The sequence below is a fragment of the Psammomys obesus genome, unplaced genomic scaffold (genome assembly GCF_907164565.1).
Source record: "Psammomys obesus unplaced genomic scaffold, mPsaObe1.curated_primary_1811, whole genome shotgun sequence".
Taxonomy (NCBI): domain Eukaryota; kingdom Metazoa; phylum Chordata; class Mammalia; order Rodentia; family Muridae; genus Psammomys; species Psammomys obesus.
Window position 1 is genome coordinate 9,438,793 of NW_026596085.1, and position 21,425 is coordinate 9,460,217.

A 21,425-nucleotide genomic window follows, 5' to 3' on the forward strand; every position below is an offset into this window, starting at 1 on the left:
ACTTAGGGGGGAAAAATCCGAAGTATGAGATTTTTTTTTTAACTCACACTCAGTATTTGCTGAGAAGTTATGCTAAGAAAATAGCAATATAAAAGGCTCTTCAATTATCACCTTAAAAGTTGTTAAATTTCTAAGTACGCCTAATAGAAATTGATGCTTTGACAACATTCTGTGAATGTACTGTTCACCATGGCATGTACCTTCCGATACTCTTTCAGAGAGTCCTCATGCATCTATCAAAGTAATCATCCATCGTCAAGAGTCTAGTGGAAAAGAAGCAGCGAGACAGAGCTCCTGCTCTTTGGGTTCTCCACAGGACTTTCTGGAATGCTATCACTCTACCTCTGTCTTTGATCTTTGGCAGTGTGTCTTGTGTTTGTTGGGAACATGGATGTCTTTATCCGTTCAGTGAAAATATATGTTCATATATGTGTATATGCACCTACATCCTGTCGATGTCTACCTCTCACCCTTTCATCTTATTTTTATTTTTGCATCACTAACTGTAAATCAAATCAAATTTGTAAGCAGTGTTCCTGCTCTTGCTCTTCATGATGTCCTGCAAGGGAGACAGGAAGGCAACCTCTCCACCCTACTGAAGAGAATGAAAAGTCACGAGGTCTAATGTTTACATTTAATAGATAACTAAGACGAACAATCAAGGGGAGCTCCTGATAAGTGATTAATAAATAAAACTTGTTTTACCAGTGAATAGTATATATTCTCCACTTACATAGACAGAGGAATGTTTTATGTTATACAGTCTTCCTAAATATCCTTAAGGAATGGGTTCCATGATACCCCAATCTGATAGCTTTAAAATCCATTATGTGCAATTTTATACAGAATATGTAAAAAGATTCTGTACATATTTGATATAGATGCAACCATTTATTTTTCCAAGTATTTTCAATCTTCAGTTGGCTGATTTCTCAGAAGTGGAGTCATGAATATGGAGACTCAACTATACATGTTTAAACTCAAGCCTAGGCATACCCTGCATTATAATTTCCTTGCTTTCTTCTGTCTTGGTTTCATAAGTGTATTTTTTACACTGTGAATGAAGCAGAATTTGAATAATCTTTTCTCTCTGATTATGTGATTTTGTAGCATTTCAGACACTAAAGTACAAAATTAAGAACCCAGTTGGCTCCTTGGATAAATATGCTTTATAGTATATTCAGCTTACATTTGCTTTTGTATTTTATATAAATTTAATTAGATAGTAATATAATTAAAACAAAATGTAATTTTAATTTAAACCTCATTATTTGTCTTCTTTAGTGTGTAGTTAATTTCTCTACATGTGTGTAGATCTGATAAAAAACAAATCTTAGTTGAAGTGTTGAAAAGCCAGTGTTCATTCTAAAAAAATTCTTTTTCTTTGCAGTTAATTATTTTGTGATACTTTTAGCTTCAGAGAATAGTCAAAGCCAAACTTGAGGTTCTAATCCTGTCTTTCTATTTAAGGTTATCATATGATTGAGTGCTTTAAAAAAATACTTAAAAATGCTACCAAATGAAGTAATTATTAAATATTGCAGCTTATAATTTTATATCTAACTTTAGGTAGAAGAAGGGATGCATCTTTTGATAACTGGCCCCAATGGTTGTGGGAAAAGCTCTCTCTTCAGAATCTTAAGTGGCCTGTGGCCTGTGTATGAAGGAGTCCTGTATAAACCACCTCCCCAACATATGTTCTATATTCCACAGAGGTAAGACGTGCTTGACATCAAATGAAGACAATTGCTTTTGCTCTTGAATTGTGTTCATTTCTCAGGCTCTTTGGTTTATGCTCATTTAAAGGTATTTCCATGGAGAGAAACTATTGGGGAAATAAGGATGAGTTCAGTTTTTCCCCAAGTTCTGTCTTACTGCTTTGAATATAATAGATTCTGGATCAATACCACTTCTTACAATTTTCAGATTTGATAACATGTTAAGAATATTAAAAGACTTCAGTTGTCTTAGGAAAGAATAAATGGCTCCAAAGAATAATTCAATGTCATATTATCTTCTTACAGATAAAAATACAGTGTAGGTTCTATACAGATCTTACTATCATGCTACATATACTCATGTGTCCTAAAATCGTCCATTCATGCCTAACAGCCCTGTAAAAGCCTTTATTTTGATTGTGCTAGATAATTAATAATCTTAACTGCCTGAATTAAAGTTGTTTTAAGAATAAGATAAGCATGGAAAAGCAGGTTGTTATCCCAAAATCTTTGTCCATTTACCCTAATAACAACACAGAAGTACCTAAACACAAGGTTCTATACTTGGGAATTTGGAGTATTTTTTGTGGGTGATAGGAAACCAGTTGTAAAGATAAGATCCTCTAGCCCAGAGATTTCTCCAAGTGTCATCCAGGTTCAACAGACATTACATTACACGTATATCCTCTGAGTCACCTTGTGTGTCGCCTGGTTTAAGCAGACAGTGTTTTCTCTGGATCAGAGACGGCTGGTGTGCAACAGAGAACCTCGGATGGGAATGTAGGTCTAGGTAGTATCACACACTTTAGACCCCTCTTTGTTGGTAAATGGTGCTACCATTCTGGCAGTTGGCCTGGCGTTTAGACCATACGCAGGAACTGGGTCCTGTGGATTTGTCTTCTTGCAAATAAGACTCACAGTGGTAGTAGCAGAGTGCTGCCTGGTGTGTCTGGAGGTGAAGAAGTGTGTTAGCTGAAAATGTTAAGTCTTGCCAGAATTGTTGGTACCTGAGTGTAACACAACTACAATGCCCTGTGACACCACAAACATTGTTTCTTTTCTGTCCTTTGGGAAACCTCAGGTTAGGGTTTGTAAGTGAATGTAGTAAGTAGTAATATTTCAATTTTTTACTTAACCTATAACATACAGAACCATGAGAAAAATGGTCTATCCAAAAACATTCTTGATGAAAGTGAAAATGCACAGAAAAGCTTACATTTTACCCATTAGATATTTCATATTATATGAATAAAACACTTCTTGAATATACATGTGATATAGGGACAAAAGTTTTCTAAGAAATGGCCAAGTTTATGAAAGAGACTGAATTAACCTTTACTCTCAGAATGAAATAACCATGGTGTATTTTACAATACACAGAAGTCATTAGGAAACTTTTTCTTATGAAATGTATTCTTTCATAAGAATAAAAGTCAACTCTAACCTAGTGTAGGCAAAAATTAAGCACAGGAGTCTATATTTTAATCTTTAAGTGATTATTGTCTTAAGTCAGTTTACCTTAATTAAATGCATGTAAAGGCATGCTGATTATATTTGTACTTAAAATATTATACAGCCGCATGCCTTTCATTTTTGCCTAAACTTTTACTTAAAACACAAAGGTAAACTAAGAAAATCTAATTGTAGCATTTATTTCTTGTATTCTAAAAGTGGTATTTTCAGTTAAATTCTGGGATGATTATATAAGATTCTGTTATGTAAGAGAAGGTAACAGTATGCCTCCTTTAAAATATGTCAGTGAGTGATCTCAGATGACCACATAAGTGACTGATTAATTTTTCACTACTTTCCAGCAATGGAATGTAAGCTTACTACTAGTTTGGCAGAAAAAAACAACACAGAATTGAGGCCTAAGCATAAACTCTGTAAATCATCAAACAGATTTTACATCTAATCACTGTGGTTGAAGTATTTGTTCTTAGAGGATGGATCTCTTTATGCATTCATTAAATGAAAAATACATTTCTACCTTCATTGGGGGAAGCAAAGTAGGTTTTACCAGAGTGGGTTTCTTAAATTATGCAGTAAGCAAAATAAAACTACTCAGAGAAGAATAAACACTTGTTTTGTTTTGTTTTGTTTTTTTGTTTTGTTTTGTTTTGTTTTTTAACCAAACCTCCATACACAGAGACCCAAACAAAAATGCTACTCTGGCTCAGTTTCTAAATTGGGAAACATGAATTCCTGAGAAATTGTGAAATCACCCCAGTATTTTCCCAGTTGGTGTCTTCTAATGCTTTAGCAATGTTAATAATAAAAACCAGAGCTTTGGATATCTGAGCCTGAGTGCAGAAATATAGACTTATTCTGTGCAGATTGGGTTCAAACTATTTTCCCTTACCCCGTCTTCATCATTGACAGACTATAAGAACTGGAGCATCTGTAGGATTTAGGACAGAACATTTCATCTGAAATGTACATTGTCCACTGTGCTTCTGTAGGAAGATGAAGGGCAAAATGTTGGGGCTTTGCTCAAATCTTACCTGGAAACATACTCACTCGAGACTTTGCCACCAAGTCTGAATGTCCCGCGTGATATTACTGTACTCCTTAATCAGATGGCTGCTGGATCAGTTCTCCTATTCTTGCTGTGTTTTCTCTTCTTCCAAAGCCTCTAATGAAACGCATGTGACCCTCTACTCTTGCTTTCATTTCTTCACTAATTTATGGCTCCTTTACTGACATTCCTTGGTGAGTTTCTGCTGCACCGGTCACAGCCCCCAAAGCCAGCTTTTATGTGTGTTTACTTAGGTGTTTTTTTTTTTTTTTTTTTTTTTTTTTTTTTTTTGATCAGCACTGACAGTGAACTAACAGTCATCAAAAGGAGAAATTGAAATATGGGATTTGAGAGAACATATAGGGAAGGAAGGGGAAAGGAAGAATGACAGAATGGCAGCCTTGTGGTCCCTTATGCTGCTTTAGCTAATCCCCAGGGGATCATTTGCATGCTTCACACTCTCTTCTCTGCAGCTGTCTATAGTTGGGCACAACCGACCATGGGATTGTACTTCAGATTTTCCTGCTCTCGCTATTCTTCCTTGGAAGAACTCTCACAGGAGAGAAATACTAACAAATAGCTACTTACTACTCAAAATCACATGTCCATACACTACATCAAGCAATCTGAGGTAGATTTAGACCCCCCCTACAGTCACATTTCAAAATTTGTATAAGTTCTGTTTATCTATGACTCTGAGTCTGACAAATATAACATTAGCAAAATGAGAGAAGGATTGGACTTACAAGGATTGTACTAAACTGACACTCTTTCTGGGGTTGGGTAGAGCTTGTGTTGAATCCTTGGCTTCAAGCATGCTGAGCACACTCTCTCTCTCACTGAGCTTCACCCCCAAAACTGAATGATTGACAGATTTCCTTTCTATTGGCAAGTCTGCCCGCATCTCACACTATGAACCATCTGTCTGTTCTGTTACTTGCACTGGGTACATTGCCTAATCCTCTTTGTGATGGAGAAATATCTGTCAATTAACAGCTCTTTCTAAAGGAAATTACGTAAGCACTGAAGAAGGCTCAACAGAGTTTTGAGGCTAATTCCTTGTTTATAAGCAATAGATGCACAAAGGTGGATGTTGTGATTTTTATAACATTAAATATCTCTTTTGAGGAAGGATATTGAGCTTCAAGCACTCACATCTTGCACTTGCTGTGCATGAGAAAGTCTAATGATGGTTCAACCTGTGCAATTTTCTGTGATTGACAGTGAGTAGTCATGGTTTGCCCCGCCTTCCTGCGGTTGGTCTCATATCTGCGGAAATGGCGTATCACTCTCCAACTATACACTCCCCGTGCCTTAGAGTTCTAAAATGTTGTCGAATTTTTATAGGCATTGTCCAGTCAAACTACATAGTTGTAAATTTCCATCTTTTCTTATTTAAATCATTCTTGTTAATTTAATTTCTTTAGAGCTTGAGTTATTTTATTTGTGCTCAACTGAAGAAATATTTAGCATTTTAGATTATTGTTTCAGAGACTTGAGCACAAAGATAGAATTTATACTTTTTAATGTGCTCCCCTTCGTTCTTCCTTTGTCTCAAATATACAATAAAAAAAACATAAGAATCTAAAACAATAAATTATATCAAAAAGAAAAATATTTGATAGTTAAATGTTAGCACAGAAAAATTAGAGCATAAGTCAAAAATTTAAAATATCTAAAATGTTTGTAATAACTATTAACCAGAAAGATAATTATTGGGAATGGATACTATTTTAAATACTTTAACTATGACAGTTAATCATTTTTTTTAAAAAGTGTAAATGTAATATTTTACAGAAAAACAATTACAGTTTTTTGTTTTTTACTAAAATTCCTTCTCAAGAGAAGCAAAATTTATTGCAGGAGCATATATTTCAGATATTTCTATTAGGGTCTTGAATCTGAGTATGAAATTAAACATTATGAAGCTACAATTATTTTGCTTCATCTGTGAAGGGCCCTCATAAGATAAATTTCTCGCTGTCCATTAGATAAAATTAGCTGTTTTTGAAATATAATCATTTAATTATTACCACAATGCATTCTTATTAATATATCATATATAATTTTATTGTATAAATATATAACATTATATTATCTAATTTAGATTATATAAATAATATATAAAGCATACACAAACATGTAATATACTAATTATTAGTATGATTATTAATCATTTTAAATTTTTATTTATTTTTTTATTAATTAGTTTATTCACTTTGTATCCCAGATGTAGCCCCCTCCCTCTCCCTTTTCAATCCCATACTCCCCTTTCTCATCATCTCCCATGCCCCTTCCCAAGTTCACTGTTAGGGAAGGTCCCATTCCTCTTCCCTCTGACCCTAGTCTATCAGGTCTCATCAGGACTGGCTGCATTGTCTTCCTCTGTGGCCTGATAAGGCTGCTCCACTCTCAAGGGGAGGTGATCAAAGAGCCAGCCACTGAGTTCATGTAAGAGACAGTTTCTGTTCCCATTACTAAGGTACCCACTTGTATACTGAGCTGCCATGGGCTACATCTGTGCAGGGGTTCTAGGTTATCTCCATGAATGGTCCTTGGTTGGAGTATCAGCCTCAGAAAAGACCCCTGTGCCAAGATTTCTTGGTTCTGTTGCTCTCTTTGTGGAGCTCCTGTCCCTTCCAGATCTTTCTATCTCCCCCTTCTTTCATAAGATTCCCTGCACTCTGCCCGAAGTTTGGCTGTGAGTCTCAGCATCTGCTTTGATACCTTGCTGGTTAGAGTCTTTCAAAGGCATTAATTTTTATATAAGTGCCATGTTAAAATATAGTATTTAGAAATTAATACTAAAAATTAAGAAATCATAAATATTAAGTCTTTTGGTGAAGTTACAGGTTGACCCTGCTTTTTTATAACAATGAAAGCACCTGACGACCCTTTGAGTTTGAGTTCGTTGAAGCCCTCTAAACCGCATCAGTGAACTAGATGTCACCAGAAGAAAGGCTTCTAGATAACTGGAAGTACCATCTTTAAAGTCTACACAGAAACCCATTATTCATTAACCACATCAAGTAAAATAAAATTTACTATTGGGTAAAAGCTAGCAGACAGTTATCTGATGAAAGTAAATTATTTTGCATTCACTTGTTCTCCTTTACAAAACGTGTTTTTTCCCAGTGCTTGGGATCACCTGACACTGAGCAAAAGTCATCCATCAGGGAGATACATCTCCATCACTCCTTTAAGCTTTGTTTTCACGTAGAGAGCTCAAGAGAAACGAACTTTCTATTTAAAGGATGAGCACTTAGTGAGCACCTTCCTTTGTACCAACCTGACGGTAATCTCACCGCATTACTTAGTTTAGCTGCTTCGTTCTGTACTCATGATAAATGGAATGGAATAAGTGACTTTACAAACAAACTAGGTCAAGTTCAGAGTTGAGTGACAGTACTACATGGTGAGATTAGGAGTACATCCCAGAACCACCTTTCTATAGCCCATCATCCACAACCGTTTCTCTATACTGTAGATCATACAGCATAGTGAGTTGAAATGTGGATGTAAATGATGACTTCATCAAATATTAGCCCTTTGTCAGGGTGTATGGCAAAGCCTTTAGAAGTGCCCCAGACTGGCTGTGTAGGTAGCTTTGTCATTGCAGTCTTGACTGTGAAATGTGACAGGACTTCTCTTTTCCTTAACATCTATGCTATATGCTGAGGTGGAAAGGCGTGTACACCTACTGGCTTGGGCTAAGTTGGAGCCAGCATCAATTTAAAGGAAGTAAAGGTTCTCTTTCTTAAGGATCGGAGTAGCTACTGAGCACCCCATGACAGTTGCACAGTGTCCCTACTTTATACCAATGCTACAGTTACCACTCATAGATGTGAATTTAAGAAAATTCTCCTTAAGATGGTGTGTGTAAGCAAATGAACATGGACTGCAGTTCTGCTGTAAGAAGATGTGGTTAGAATGGGAAAGTAAAGTAAAGGGCTAAAGGATAAATCCTAAATGTATGATGGAAATGTGGCTGGAAATGGTTCAGTCATTTTGGAAAACAGCCTGGCAATGGCCTAGAAAGCTCTTTGCCTGCACAGTTCTATTTACTGGTGTGCATAATGGCCCAAAGTGGGAAACAACGCAACATCCTTCAGTAGAAGAAGGAGTGCATCAAACGTGGCACACACCTACAATACAATGTTATAATATTATTCAGCCCTAAAATGCAATGTGGCACATTCTGAAACACCTGAACCTGAGACTGTTTTGCCATTAGGAAGAAGTCAATCACAGAAGAGCATATATTGTGTGAGTCTGGGTATTTGAAATACCCAGAAGAGGCAAATCTGTGGAGATAGAAAACAGACTGGTTTCATGGAGCAGCCAGGATGACAGTGTCTGACCCTAGCTATGGCGTTTCTGGAGGTAGGAGCCAAGAAAAGTATTTTCAAGTTGGGAGTGATGGCCACCTGAGCTGTAGATGTATTAAAAACAACTGAATTATAGACATTAAAAGCTGATACAGTGTTTGAATCATGTGCCAAGTTAAACAGAGATACTTAAGTGTCCCCTTGTATTTGTAAAGATCTTCTATGTATGGGCATAGTTGAAACACAAACATTTTTATTTCAAATATTAGTTAAATATATCGCAAAAATAATTATGCACTATGTGTTTCTCAAAGAAACAGTTTATAAATGAGCATTTGGTGAGCATTTGGTCTGCAAAACATATTTTGTGTTTAAAGCTTTCTTCTCAGAAAAAAACGGCTTCCTTTAATTGTTTCCTTCTGTAGATGCACCCAAATATGTGTGTCTATCTCACCCCTCATTTTCCCTTCATAGAAGGTGACGTACTGTCTCCCGGTGGTTCTCAACTAGGGACAGCATTGTCACCTTGGGGTATTTGTCCTTTTGGAGAGACTTGTAGACATTTTTTGTGTGTGTGTGTGGTCACGTTTGAGGTGATGCTACTGACATCTAGTGGATGAAGGCCAAGTACACCACTAACCTTCCCACAACAGGAAGCCCACGGCAAGGACAAGTCATCTGTCCTCAGCCTATTGATGCTGCTGTTGAGACATCTTCATCAGGCTTCACTTTCCCATTTTTCCTTTTCAGCTGAACGATGGTCAAAGAACTCAGTCTGTATTCCTCCATGTGTACCTGCCTGTCTCTTTAGTGCCTCCTAGTAGCACAGACAGTTGATTCAAGGATTCTACCTGCCTGGTCCTTTCACTTGGTTTTAAATATTTTGACACTACAAATGATACTGCGATGGGTAAATGTAGGCAAGTTTTCCTTTTGGGAATTTTTAGGATCCTATCCTCTGAGAAAAATCTCAAAAGTGGGTCAAAAAAAAAAAAAATGGCATGTCAAGTTTTGAGATTTCCTCCAAAGAGGTTGGGCTTTCACCATTGTATGGAAACATCTGTTTTTCCCCTGTGCCTGTCAGCTGACTGAATTATCAAGCTGTTGAATATTTGCTAATCTGATAAACAAGAAAATCGATGTCGTTTTAATTTACATTTTCTTATTAATAGTCTCTTGCCTTTCAGTTTGCTTGTTTACATAGCTGTAAAAACTCCAAACTTTGTGTTACATGCAAATAATTTTATATGTATAGGAAGAGTCTTTATCAAATATAGTTGCATTAGTCAGGGTTTTCTAGATGAACAGAAACAAATGAAGATAAATAGATAGATAGATACATAGATAGATAGATAGATATTGATTTAAGTAAGAAAAATGACTTAATTAAGAAACTGTATGTATATATATGGGGGTTTATTAGAGTGGCATACAAACTGTGGTCCAGCTAGTCCAACAATGGCTTTCTACCAGCAGAAAGTCTAAGAATCCGGTTGTTGTTCATTCTATGACGCTGAATGTCTCAGCTGGACTTCAATATATTCTAGACACCCTAAAAAGTAGGCTTTGATGCCAGTGAAGGAATGGACTTGACAGGGAAATTGATAGCAAGCAGGCAAAGAGAGAAAGTTCCCTTCTTCCATGTCCTTCATATAGGCTGTCACCAGAAGATGTAGCCCAGATTGAAGATAGATCTTCCCACCTCAAAAGATCAGGATGGAAGTGGGTCTTCCCACTTCAAATGAAATAAATAAATTTTAAAAATGTTCCTCACTGGTGCACCCAGACACTTGGGTTAGATACAAGGTGACAAACAATAGCTATCACAATGGTGAAACAAAATATTTTTTCTGCAGAAAATATCAAGTAGTTTATTACAAAAACATTTCTATATGTATATCTCAATATTTTTTTCATAAACCAGGTATTAGTTTGAAGTCTCTCCAAGAAATATAACGTAAGTCTTTAAATTGAGTGTTTAAAGTCAGCTGAGTTGCAAACAGCAGCATGTGCCCCTGGGCAGGTTAACATGCCTTTACACTAGGATTCACATGTGTTTGGCATTTTGTAGGCCATACATGTCTCTTGGAAGTCTTCGGGATCAAGTCATTTACCCTGATTCAGTGGACGACATGCATGAAAAAGGCTACACAGACCAAGACCTGGAATGCATTCTGCACAGTGTCCACCTCTACCACATAGTGCAGAGAGAAGGAGGTAGAGTATTTCATTCTCTTTAAGGGAGGTCTACATTTATTTACAAAGCAAGCTTGGGTTGTGTGTGATATTGTGTACCGGTAATCTCTCCATTTGGGTCGTGGAGGCAAAAAGACCAGGAACTCAAAGCCACCCTTCCCTATGAAAGTCTGAGGCTAGCCTGGGCTACATTAAAACTTTGTCTCCAAAAAAAAAAAAAAAAAATCAATTAACTAAATAAATAAAGTTGGGTTTGGTATTGGTTACCAAATACCCAACAAAAACAGCCTGAGGGTGGGCAGCCCCTTTTGCTGATGGTTTCAGAGGTATCACTTTGCCGTGGTGTAGAAGATGCCCTATATTTTCACCTGGGAAAGCTGCTGGCTTTCTTCTCCTCATTTTGTCCTTCCAATTCCTTCTCTGGAAGTCAGCCCTCATTAGAAGCAGCACCCTCACTGAGACATAAAGGGGTGGCTTCACAGTGGGTGAGTCCAACTGTCAGAGTGTGTGACAATAGCGACGACTGTCCCAGGTGTCTATGAAGTCTATGATTTCATTTAAATAGATATTATTAGACCATAAGCATGTAAGCAGAGATTTCTCATTTTTCCATTATTGATCTCCTGGTTTTGCTTGTGTTGTGTAATATGACACACTACACTTTTTTTTTTTTAATTACACTTTATTCATTTTGTATCCCCCCATAAGCCCCTCCCTCCTCCCCTCCCGATCCCACCCTCCCTCCCCTTTCTGCATGCATGCCACTCCCCAAGTCCACTGATAGGGGAGGTTCTCCTCTTCTTTCTGATCTTAGTCTATCAGTTCTCATCAAAAGTGGCTGCATTGTCCTCTACTGTGGCCTGGTAAGGCTGCTCCCCCCTCAGGGGGAAGGACACACTACACTTTTACCAAGTCACCATAACACCATATCTGGCAAATTAAAGACCTTGATATTTAAATGTATGAGTATCCCTGAGTTCACCACCATTCTAGATGTATGTAAAATCTATGATGAACTATTTGCTCGCCAGACTCTCTCAGCTTATATTAAATGTGACTTTTGAAAGTGGATCTCACAGAACTTGTTTATTTTCAGTCTCATAATCTTTCTAATATATGTGTGTGTAATATATTATATATATATATATATATGTTTAGACAACAAATAAAAGATTATATAACATAGAAACTCCTTTGTTGGAGGTTTCTTTAAAATAAGGCGTATATGAAAGAGTGTAAATGTGCATGCATAGGAGCTTTCAATCCAATTATTTCCTAATAGTTATGCTTTTAAGTATTTTGGTAAGTCATATGATTTAGTAGCCCAGAAAATTACCTAAAAAGCAAGCCAGAATTCTAGGGTGAACTGCGCATGAATGAATTTCATGCTCTGTTTCCCAGCCTAATTAAATTATTTTGAAATAAACAGTATAGAGCAGTGCTTGAGAATATGGGCTTTCGTCTTAGAGTTAAAGCATCAAATCCTAATTAGCATTGCTCTCTGTGTCCTCAATGGTAAAATGGGTAAAACAGCGATACATTTTTTTCCTTCAAAGTTTCTGAGGATATTAAATGAAAATATATGTGTAGCAATTACTGCAGTGGCACATGCATAACAAGTGAACAGGAATCATAACCTACTCTTTACAATAAGCAAATGAAGGCATGAAAGATAGGACTATATTTCTATTTATGATGTCTGCTCTTGGAGGAAAACAGATTTTCCTTTAGTTTCATGTGGTCAGTACCTTCCCAATTTCACAATTTTACTCTGATACTAAATTCTACATATTATGGGCAAATTAATTAAGTTTGTGATCCTGTGATCCAAATAGAAATTTAAGATAAAGATGAAATATTCTATTTTTTTTTTAGAAGTCATGACATTCTAGAATTATTTTAAAGATGTTCCAAGCCTAGAGTTTCATATATGCTTACCTTGGACACAGAACAAAATTTTTTGTTGTTGTTCTTTTTCTCATAAATAAAAAAGAAGAGTCTCTGGACCTTATTAACATAATAGGAATATAATTTAATAGGAACAGTTACGGTTTGTTGAGTAATTACTGTACAGAATGTACCATGTACAAACAGTTACATATTATTTTGTTCAATGTTCACTGAAGTCTATGGCTGATGCATTGCTATCTCATTGTACAGATGAAACTCAGGGTGCTTCCCTCACGGTTGTTCCCATAACAACTAGCAGAACAGAATCGAACTACACATTTAAGTTTGAAAGACAGGGTTCCACACAAGGCATGGCCTCTGTTCTGATGGGCTCTATGTTCCCTAGCTTTTTAGGCATAAGAGCTATTACGTATTTCCACATATATACATCTTTGCTAAGAAACTAGTTTGACTTAATCTCTAAAAGTGAAGCCTCTATGCAATGCACAGAAATACTTCCACTTACTAGTGTATGGTTTTCTTGGGAAGAAGCCTATGAGATTTATTCAGATCAGCTGATTCTTTGCTTAGACAAGAATGGAGGTAAAAGCTACATTTCATTCTAATAAACAGGTTTCAAAAACAGAAAAGAGGAGAATGGATACAAAGAGACACACATGAGAAGTTTATACATCTTCAAGGAGCAGGGAAATGATTTTCTTGCTACCTGTCTTGGTCTCAGTAAATGGGCATTGGGCTTACAGCTGTTGCTAAGGATGCTGATGGAACCTTCAGGATTTAGTGAGAACAAAGGGGACTAAGTATGTATTAATGAAAATACATAAAACTTAACTTTTCCTTTGGCTGAAAAAAACTCTTCTCTCATGCCTTGTTCTTAGTTCAGGGAACAAACAGCTTCATAGTGATGCAATTTAGATTCATTCCTCAAGTCATCACTTCCATTTCATAAATGTTATACAATCTGGTCATGGGAAACTATTATTTGAACTTTTTTTTTTTCCCTCAGAAGCAAGCTGGCATTTTGAGGGGTTATTTTTGCAATATAGTCTTATAAAAATCTATTTTTAAATAATTTCTAGAAGATTACTCAAAAAATGAACAGAGGTCCCTCTGAAGAGTACAACTTGATGTTGTCAATGGGAAATAATGTCAAAGTCTTTTACTTTAGATACTACTGTACTGATCGTTTTTGAAAGATTTATTTCTAGTTTTGTGGATGTATGTAGTGAGGTAAGGGCACATGAGTACAGGTGCCTGGGGAGGCCAGCAGGGAGTGTTGGAGCCCTTGCAGCTGAGATTCCAGTGGTTGTCAGCCACATGGTTTACATGGGCGCTGGAAACCAAACTTCGCTCCTCTGCGAGAGCAGTGCGTGTCTCCAGCCACGGGATCATGTCTCCAGTCCTGGTATTACGTTTTCTTCTCCCTGCCCTCTTTTACCTCCCCTAACTCCTCTTAGAACCAACCCACACCCTGCGTTATTTTAAATATATTACTTTTATTGTATTTCCTTTTTAAATTTAGGAATAGGGAACACTTCCACATTATTCAAATTTGAAAAATAATTAAGATGTACCTTTAAAAATAGCCTTTCCATCCTTTTCTCTCTAATTTTCAACTCCCTGCTTTGTTTAGTTTCTTATTTACTTCAGGATTGTTTTTTTGCTTTGTTTTGTTTTTGAGACAAAGTGTTACAGTGTAGCCCAGGCTGGCCCCCAAGCATGTTTTGCTGTGGCTAGTTAATTTATACTTTCTAAAACATGCAGTAAACATCATAATACTTCCTAAAGGATAAAAAAAAAAAAAAAACAGTAACATAAAGATGAATTCTGGTTTAACAACTTACGTTATTCTGTCTTAGGTTCTGATCTTTTAAATGAGAAAAGACAAATTCATATTCTTTTAATTAGCAAAAGAATTAAGTAATTGACCTAATAATAAAACAATAAAGGGTAATAAAATGATAAAGATTCTACTTCTTCTTGTAACCTAAAGGCAAGCTTACTCAGAAATTTCAATAATGATGAAAGGCTGCTGAGGGAGAAGGATAGAGCATGGAGCATGGCCCTTCTCCAGGCGAGAGTTAAACCCTGGACCCTGAAGATGTGGAAATGTTGCCTTTGGTATTTGTCAAGTTTCCACAGTCATTTTTCTTCTCTGAAACTTGGAGTCTCAAAAGTAAAAATGTGGATTTCTTCTTAAGCAATCTTTTCTGGTTGATGATGTAAGATGGTCATAAAAAAAAATTCAAATATTACAAAACTGTTAACTTGAAAAATAAAACTCAGGCAGGGCGTTGGTGGTTCATACCTTTAATCCCAGCACACAGGCTCTGTGATTTTAAGGCCAGCGTGGTTTACAGTGTGAGTTCTAGGACAGCTAGGGCTATACAGGGAAACCCTGTCCTGAAAAAGAAAAAGAAAGAAAAGAAAAGAAAAGAAAAAGGAAAATCATAATTCCATTCCCGGTTGTATGTCTGGCACATGTCTGCACATTTTCAGGGGCGCAGCCATAACATCTGCCGTTCTGAGACTTAGGGTCATTTAAATTTTTCATATATGATTTTCCTATTACGACATATGCATATATATGCTTGCTTTATAAATTAATATTACGCAATTATTAATTAAGACGTTTTAAGGGATGGACTGCATAAGCTGCGAAAACTTTAATAAACCTAAACACAGACCCCAGCTCTGATCAGTAACTGTAAGCTCAGAAGCTTCTATTGCTCCATGAATTTTGAATCACCCCCTTGTAAAATGCAAAAGAAAAAGCAACTATCCTGGACGCTGTGGAAGAATGAAAAGACTTGAGTAGATCACGAGGCACGTGGGAGCTGATTAACCTAGGTTCCTCCCACGCTGTTTTGGGGCTGGTGACTGTCCTCTTCAGATTATTAGATCTTGTCTAATAATAACCACCCTCAAAAATCAGCATATGTGTAGCAACCCTTTCAACAGACTGGGGAAGAAACAGATTTTATCGAGTGCCGATGTTTACAACTCTTTTGAGATGTCTGTCGGTGTAAGGAGTTAACACTCCTTGAAAAATGTCATATTTAAAATAAAATACTCATGCATATGGTACTTGAGTCCATTCACATAGTCTACAAAATACAAGACCCTTCTGATTTTCAATCAAAGCAGTCCGGGAACTGCTTGTCTGGAATAGCAGGGATAACAAATCAGCAAAGTTTCCGTAAACTGTATGCTTTTCTTTACTTTATTTTGCTTTATTTTTGATTTTTTAGGATGGGATGCTGTTATGGACTGGAAAGATGTCCTCTCAGGAGGGGAAAAGCAGAGAATGGGTATGGCACGGATGTTTTACCATAAGTAAGTCTGCCGCTTTCAGGAAACGGCCATCCATTACTGACATAACAAGAACGCCATTCAGCGGGATTCAGTAGGCTCCTGTTAGCTTAAGTGACACCTGGCTGGGAGACTGGAGAGATGGCTCAGTGGGTAAAAGGGCCTTCCAGCAGCGTCAACCTGAGTTGGAATCCTAATGCTGCGACCCTTTAATATAGCTCCTCATGTTGGGCTGACCCCAACCATAAAATTATTCTGTTGCTACTTCATAACTATAATTGTGCTACTGTTGTGAATCGTGATGTAAATATCGGATAGGCAGGATGTCTAACGTGTGACTCGCCAGGGGATCACAGCCCACAGGTTGAGAACCTCTGCCCCAGATCCACAAGGTGGAAGGAGAGGCTCAGCAGCCGGGCGCACTGTCCTCTGCCTTCCGCCCGTACAGCGCCACTCACACACTCGTACAAGTGAACAGCAGTAAGCAAGTAAATCAGTGCAACGCCTTGAAACAAGGGTAGGAGAAGACAGAGGGGTCGAATGGCATGTTTAAAGGCTTTCTTACTGCAGGTCTGTGGAATTTTTACTTTGGGGTTTGCTTACTTTTATTGTATTAGATTCTCCAAGTGTTTTAGTTTTTAGCTACTTTGCATGTTGAGTAACCTTAAATAGAGTGATGTTCAGAGTTCCAGATTAAATTTTTGTGTGTTCTAAAATTTAAAATACTATTTTTACTAGTTTTAAAGTGTGAAGGACACATAACCACTAAATAACTGGTTAAACCAGTAGCTATACATTTGAAAATTTCTCTGAACTGTTAAATTGGATCTAAATCAGAATCTCTGAAATATATTATAAATAATCATACTCCATATGCATTACATTTAGCTACTTATTTATTATCTATCTACCTATCTATGTATCTATAGATATCTATAGATATCTTTAGATATCATCTATCCATCTCCCTATCAATTATATATGAGCATCTGTTTATCAATCATCTATTTTCTATATATCCATCTATCTATCTTTTTAGTGTGTATATGTACATGTTTTTATGTGTGCATGTGAGTATGTGTGCATTTATGTCTCATCTGCATATCAGAGAACAATTTGCAGGAAATAATTTCTCTCCTTCCATCTTGTGAGTTCTAGTATCAAATTCCTGTCATCAGGCTTGCCAGCAGAAAGCTCATTTACCAGCTGAGCCAATTTTTTTTTCCATCGTACATTTCAAACCGCTTACTTTTGTTATTTAGAATAACAGACCAACATTTTAGGTTGGTCTGTTTGCTTGTAATCTTACTCTGCTAATTTCCATTTTTCTTAAAAGCAGGCAATTAGAGTAAAAAATGATTGGTTAGAGCTAGGTGCAAGCTTTTTATAAGATGATAGCATGTATTGTTTATCCTTAAGAGAATATACCATAATTGCATATTAATTTAGAATACACAGATAAATGAAAAGAATTAAAATCTCCCACCTTGTTAGCTGTCAAAACATTGTGAACATGTTGACTAAGTTTCTTCCCAGTCTTAGTACATATAGTTGGCTGGAGTCTCAATTGTTTTCATGTGTTTCATAATTTATAATTTATATCCCTTCTCTAGTTCCATATGCTATCATATGGTTCTCATTGTTAGCATAGGATACTTAGCCAGAGTTTATTGTCATTATTATAATAACTATATACTAAGTGTATAATTCAGAAAGCTTTTATAAATATAAGTACATCATGTAACATAATGTCCATCTCAACCAAGATGGTAATTTTATTACCCTGGAAAGGGCTCTCAATCTGCTTTTTGGCCATGTTGTACATATGCCCTTTCTTTTCTTATTGGTTTATCTTCTTTACAGTCTCATGTAGATGAAATCATATACTATGCAGTTTTGTGTATAGCTGTGATTTTTAGTGGCATAATTGGTTGTCTTAACAATGCCTTAATATGTGTAATACTTATAATAAATTTACATTGTTAGTCTGAGACTAGAGTGTACTTTTAAAAAAAAAATGAACTGAATTTTTCCAATTCTGCATTTTTCATGTTGTGCTTTGAAATACTGCTGGCTCTGGTGAGACTCAAGGGCAAACTGTAGCTTGACATTTATGACCAGCTGTTAGCTCCTCTCTGTGAATTGGCTTGGGTTTCATCCGTAAATACTCAGTAATATGATCAAGCAACACAGCCTCTGAAGCATGATGCAGCAGACTGCAAGTGTGACCAGTTCCCCGTGTCTTAGTGTTAATAAGATAAGCCTCTCAATAACAGCGAGAGACACCAAGAAAGGATTTTAACCCAATATTTCAAGTACCTGCTGTTTAGAATAACCGGTATTTGTGAGTGTAAAATGTACTGTGTATAAAATAATAATGACTGAAGATCAAGTCAGTTCTGTGTTATCAAGGAAGACAAGGACATAGTTAAAAGACGGCACTTTTGCAAATGAATCAAGTTTAAACACATTGAAGGAAAAGTAAAATGTGTCCTCACAAGGTCAATAAGGTTATGAGAATGAGACCTTAAAACATACTGAGCTTTGATAGGAAAGATCAGAGCCAACAGAGAACTCTTCTTAGAAATTATACACAGTAAAATATGGCTTATGAGAGATTTAAAAATTTACTATTTAAAGACTAGCTTGACAAATCCTGTCTTGAGATAATTTTGTACCTTCATATATCCTAGGGTGGTAGTGAGGTAGCGGGGGGGGGGGGGGCGGAAACAAAGGTAAAACTCTAAGATTTGATGTCATTTAACACTGTATTAATTCTGTAAGTGCTCAATCTTAGCTGTGTTGTTTGATATATTTAAACATGCAACACACACACCACACAGAGCCTAACACTGCCAAGGAAACAAAAATGAATGATCCATCCTACATTCATTAGACTAGGACTTGCTCTGATGACAGAATATAAAATATACTTTTTTTTTCTGTTTCAAAATAATGTCTCTTCTTTAGTTAATGGACTCTAAAGAGTAAGACAAAATATAACAAAGTGCTGAGAATAGCTTTATGCAAACTGAAAAGTTGCCCTAGATTTTTCTCTTGTATGCTTTTCTTCACCTTTTCTATTTAAATAGAATCACAAATAATAAAGAACACTCGGAGAAGCAATATTTAATAGATAAGAGCCAACACCCAAAGCTACTCCACTGTTTTCTTGGGGAGTGCAGTGATCATTAAGCAGTTTCACAATCCTCTGGGGCATTAGAAACGCCTTTTTGTTCCTGTAGCTATCACCCTTTACCATCATCTTCAGAATAGGTAACAGGATCCTATTAATAAGCAAACACAGGTGAGACAGTAACTTACAATGATAAAGAATTATTTATGTAAAATGAGAAATTTCTACTGATTTGATGTTGGTGGCCATGAATTTGAAAGAGAACAAGGTCAGGTACATGGGAGGTCTCAGAGGGAAAGGGGAAAAGGGAAAATTATGTAATTATATTATGATCTCAAAAAATTAAAAATCGATAAATAAAAATAATATCATGGTGGAAATGGCCCTAAAAACTTGAAAACTGATTTTCAAAACTAAAATGAAAGCATCAAATGACGGTCTCCGTGTTGACTTTAGTGGTGTTAACTAAGCTAGGCTGGGTTCCTGGCCAAGCAGGAAAAAAGAACAGCTGCTTTTTGCTTCATCACTTCCTACCACGAACAATGTCACATTCTCCTCAAGGCCTCCAAAGTTGTCAGGATACAACTATTGTTTAAAGACAGACCCAATTCAGAGACAGTTCACTCATCTAACTGTATTTTTTTTTTTTCAGACCAAAGTATGCATTGCTGGATGAATGTACCAGTGCTGTGAGCATTGATGTTGAAGGAAAGATATTTCAGGCTGCTATAGGGGCTGGAATTTCCTTACTGTCCATAACACACAGGCCTTCTCTGTGGTAGGTACTTCTAGCATCCTCTGGGATGGAAGTTTTGTCTGTTCTTCTTAAAGGATAACTATGCTAAATGTTTCTGTGTAGAGTGTAAAGCATTTCATTTGTTTTTTATCTGTCTTAGCTCCCCATGGCCTAATGGAACTTTAATAAGTTCTGTGAAAATGAACATCACCTTCTAGTCATTTTGAAAAGTTACAAGAGAATCAGACGGTTGATCTGAACTAAAAAATTTTTTTTTATAAATCTTTTATTTATTTTTTATTAATTACACTTTATTCATTTTGTATCCCCCCATAAGCCCCTCCCTCCTCCCCTGCCAATCCTACCCTCCCTCCCCTTTCTGCATGCATGCCACTCCCCAAGTCCACTGATAGGGGAGGTCCTCCTCTCCTTCTTTCTGATCTTAGTCTATCAGTTCTCATCAAAAGTGGCTGCATTGTCCTCTACTGTGGCCTGGTAAGGCTGCTCCCCCCCAGGGGGAAGTGATCAAAGAGCAGGCCAATCAGATTATGTCAGAGGCAGTCCCTCTTCCCATTACTATGTAACCCACTTGGACACTGAACTGCCATGGGCTACACCTGTGCAGGGGTTCCAGGTCATCTCCACAAATAGTCCTTGGTTGGAGTAGGAGTCTCTGGGAAGTTCCCTGTGTTCAAATTATCTTGTTCTGTTGCTCTGCTTGTGGAGTTCCCGTTCCCTCCAGCTCTTACTATTTCCCACTTCTTACATAAAATTCCATTCACTCTGCCCTATTTTTCATAATACTAGAAGGTACCATGAAAGATTATGAAGTGGTATTTGGTTACATAATCTCTTTAAACATTTTCTGTAAAATCCAGGAAAAAAAAAATTTAAAATGCTATAACTTTATAGTTCCCATTAAATCACAGAATTGTAAACAATAATATATAAGCAAAAGACCAGTCAAGTTTAAGAATAAAATACCCAGACAAGGCATTATGAGACAGAAAAACGTCCAGAATGCCGCTGAATTTGGTTTGTGTTGGCTTGTCTTAAAGTGTATTTTATATCCCCAGTGAGACTCCATGGGAGAAAAGTTGTTTTTTTTTTCTTTGAGAGAAGTTCTTGACTGGAGATAGCTACTAAGTTATGGGTAAAGGATTGTGATGCTTTCCCTCTCAGCACTGGCAACTTACCTGGCTTAGACCTCATATGCAGGCCCTGCACACGCTGCCACAGTCTCTGAGTTCATTGTTCATCAGTCCTGTAGTACCCTCAGATTCCTCCTTTGCCTCTGGTTCTTAAATTCTTTCAGCATCCTTTTCTACAGGGTTCCCTTACCTCTCAGGCGGAAGAATTTGATGGCGACAGCCCATGTAGGATAGAGTGTTACAAGGTATCTTACTCTCCACATGTCCAGCTATGAATCTCTGTATTTATTCCATCTACTGCAAGAGGAAGCATCTCTGATAATAGCTGATCAAGACACTGATTTGTGAATATAGCAGAGTTGTTAGGAGTCCTTTTTTTTTTTTTTTTTTTTTTTTTTTTTTTTTTTTTTTTTTTTTTT

General features: G+C 36.7%; 1 protein-coding gene across 2 annotated transcripts in view; it reads left to right on the top strand.

Annotated features, from left to right (window-relative positions):
- The window catches only part of Abcd2 (ATP binding cassette subfamily D member 2), a 41,745-nt gene that overhangs the window by 15,407 nt on the left and 4,913 nt on the right, over positions 1–21,425 (top strand). For both annotated transcript variants that reach the window (XM_055627248.1, XM_055627249.1), the window contains 4 exons: positions 1,570–1,715; positions 10,636–10,781; positions 15,923–16,007; positions 19,772–19,897. In XM_055627248.1, coding sequence (XP_055483223.1) covers positions 1,570–1,715; positions 10,636–10,781; positions 15,923–16,007; positions 19,772–19,897 — 503 coding nt within the window. The remainder of the gene's footprint in view (positions 1–1,569; positions 1,716–10,635; positions 10,782–15,922; positions 16,008–19,771; positions 19,898–21,425) is intronic.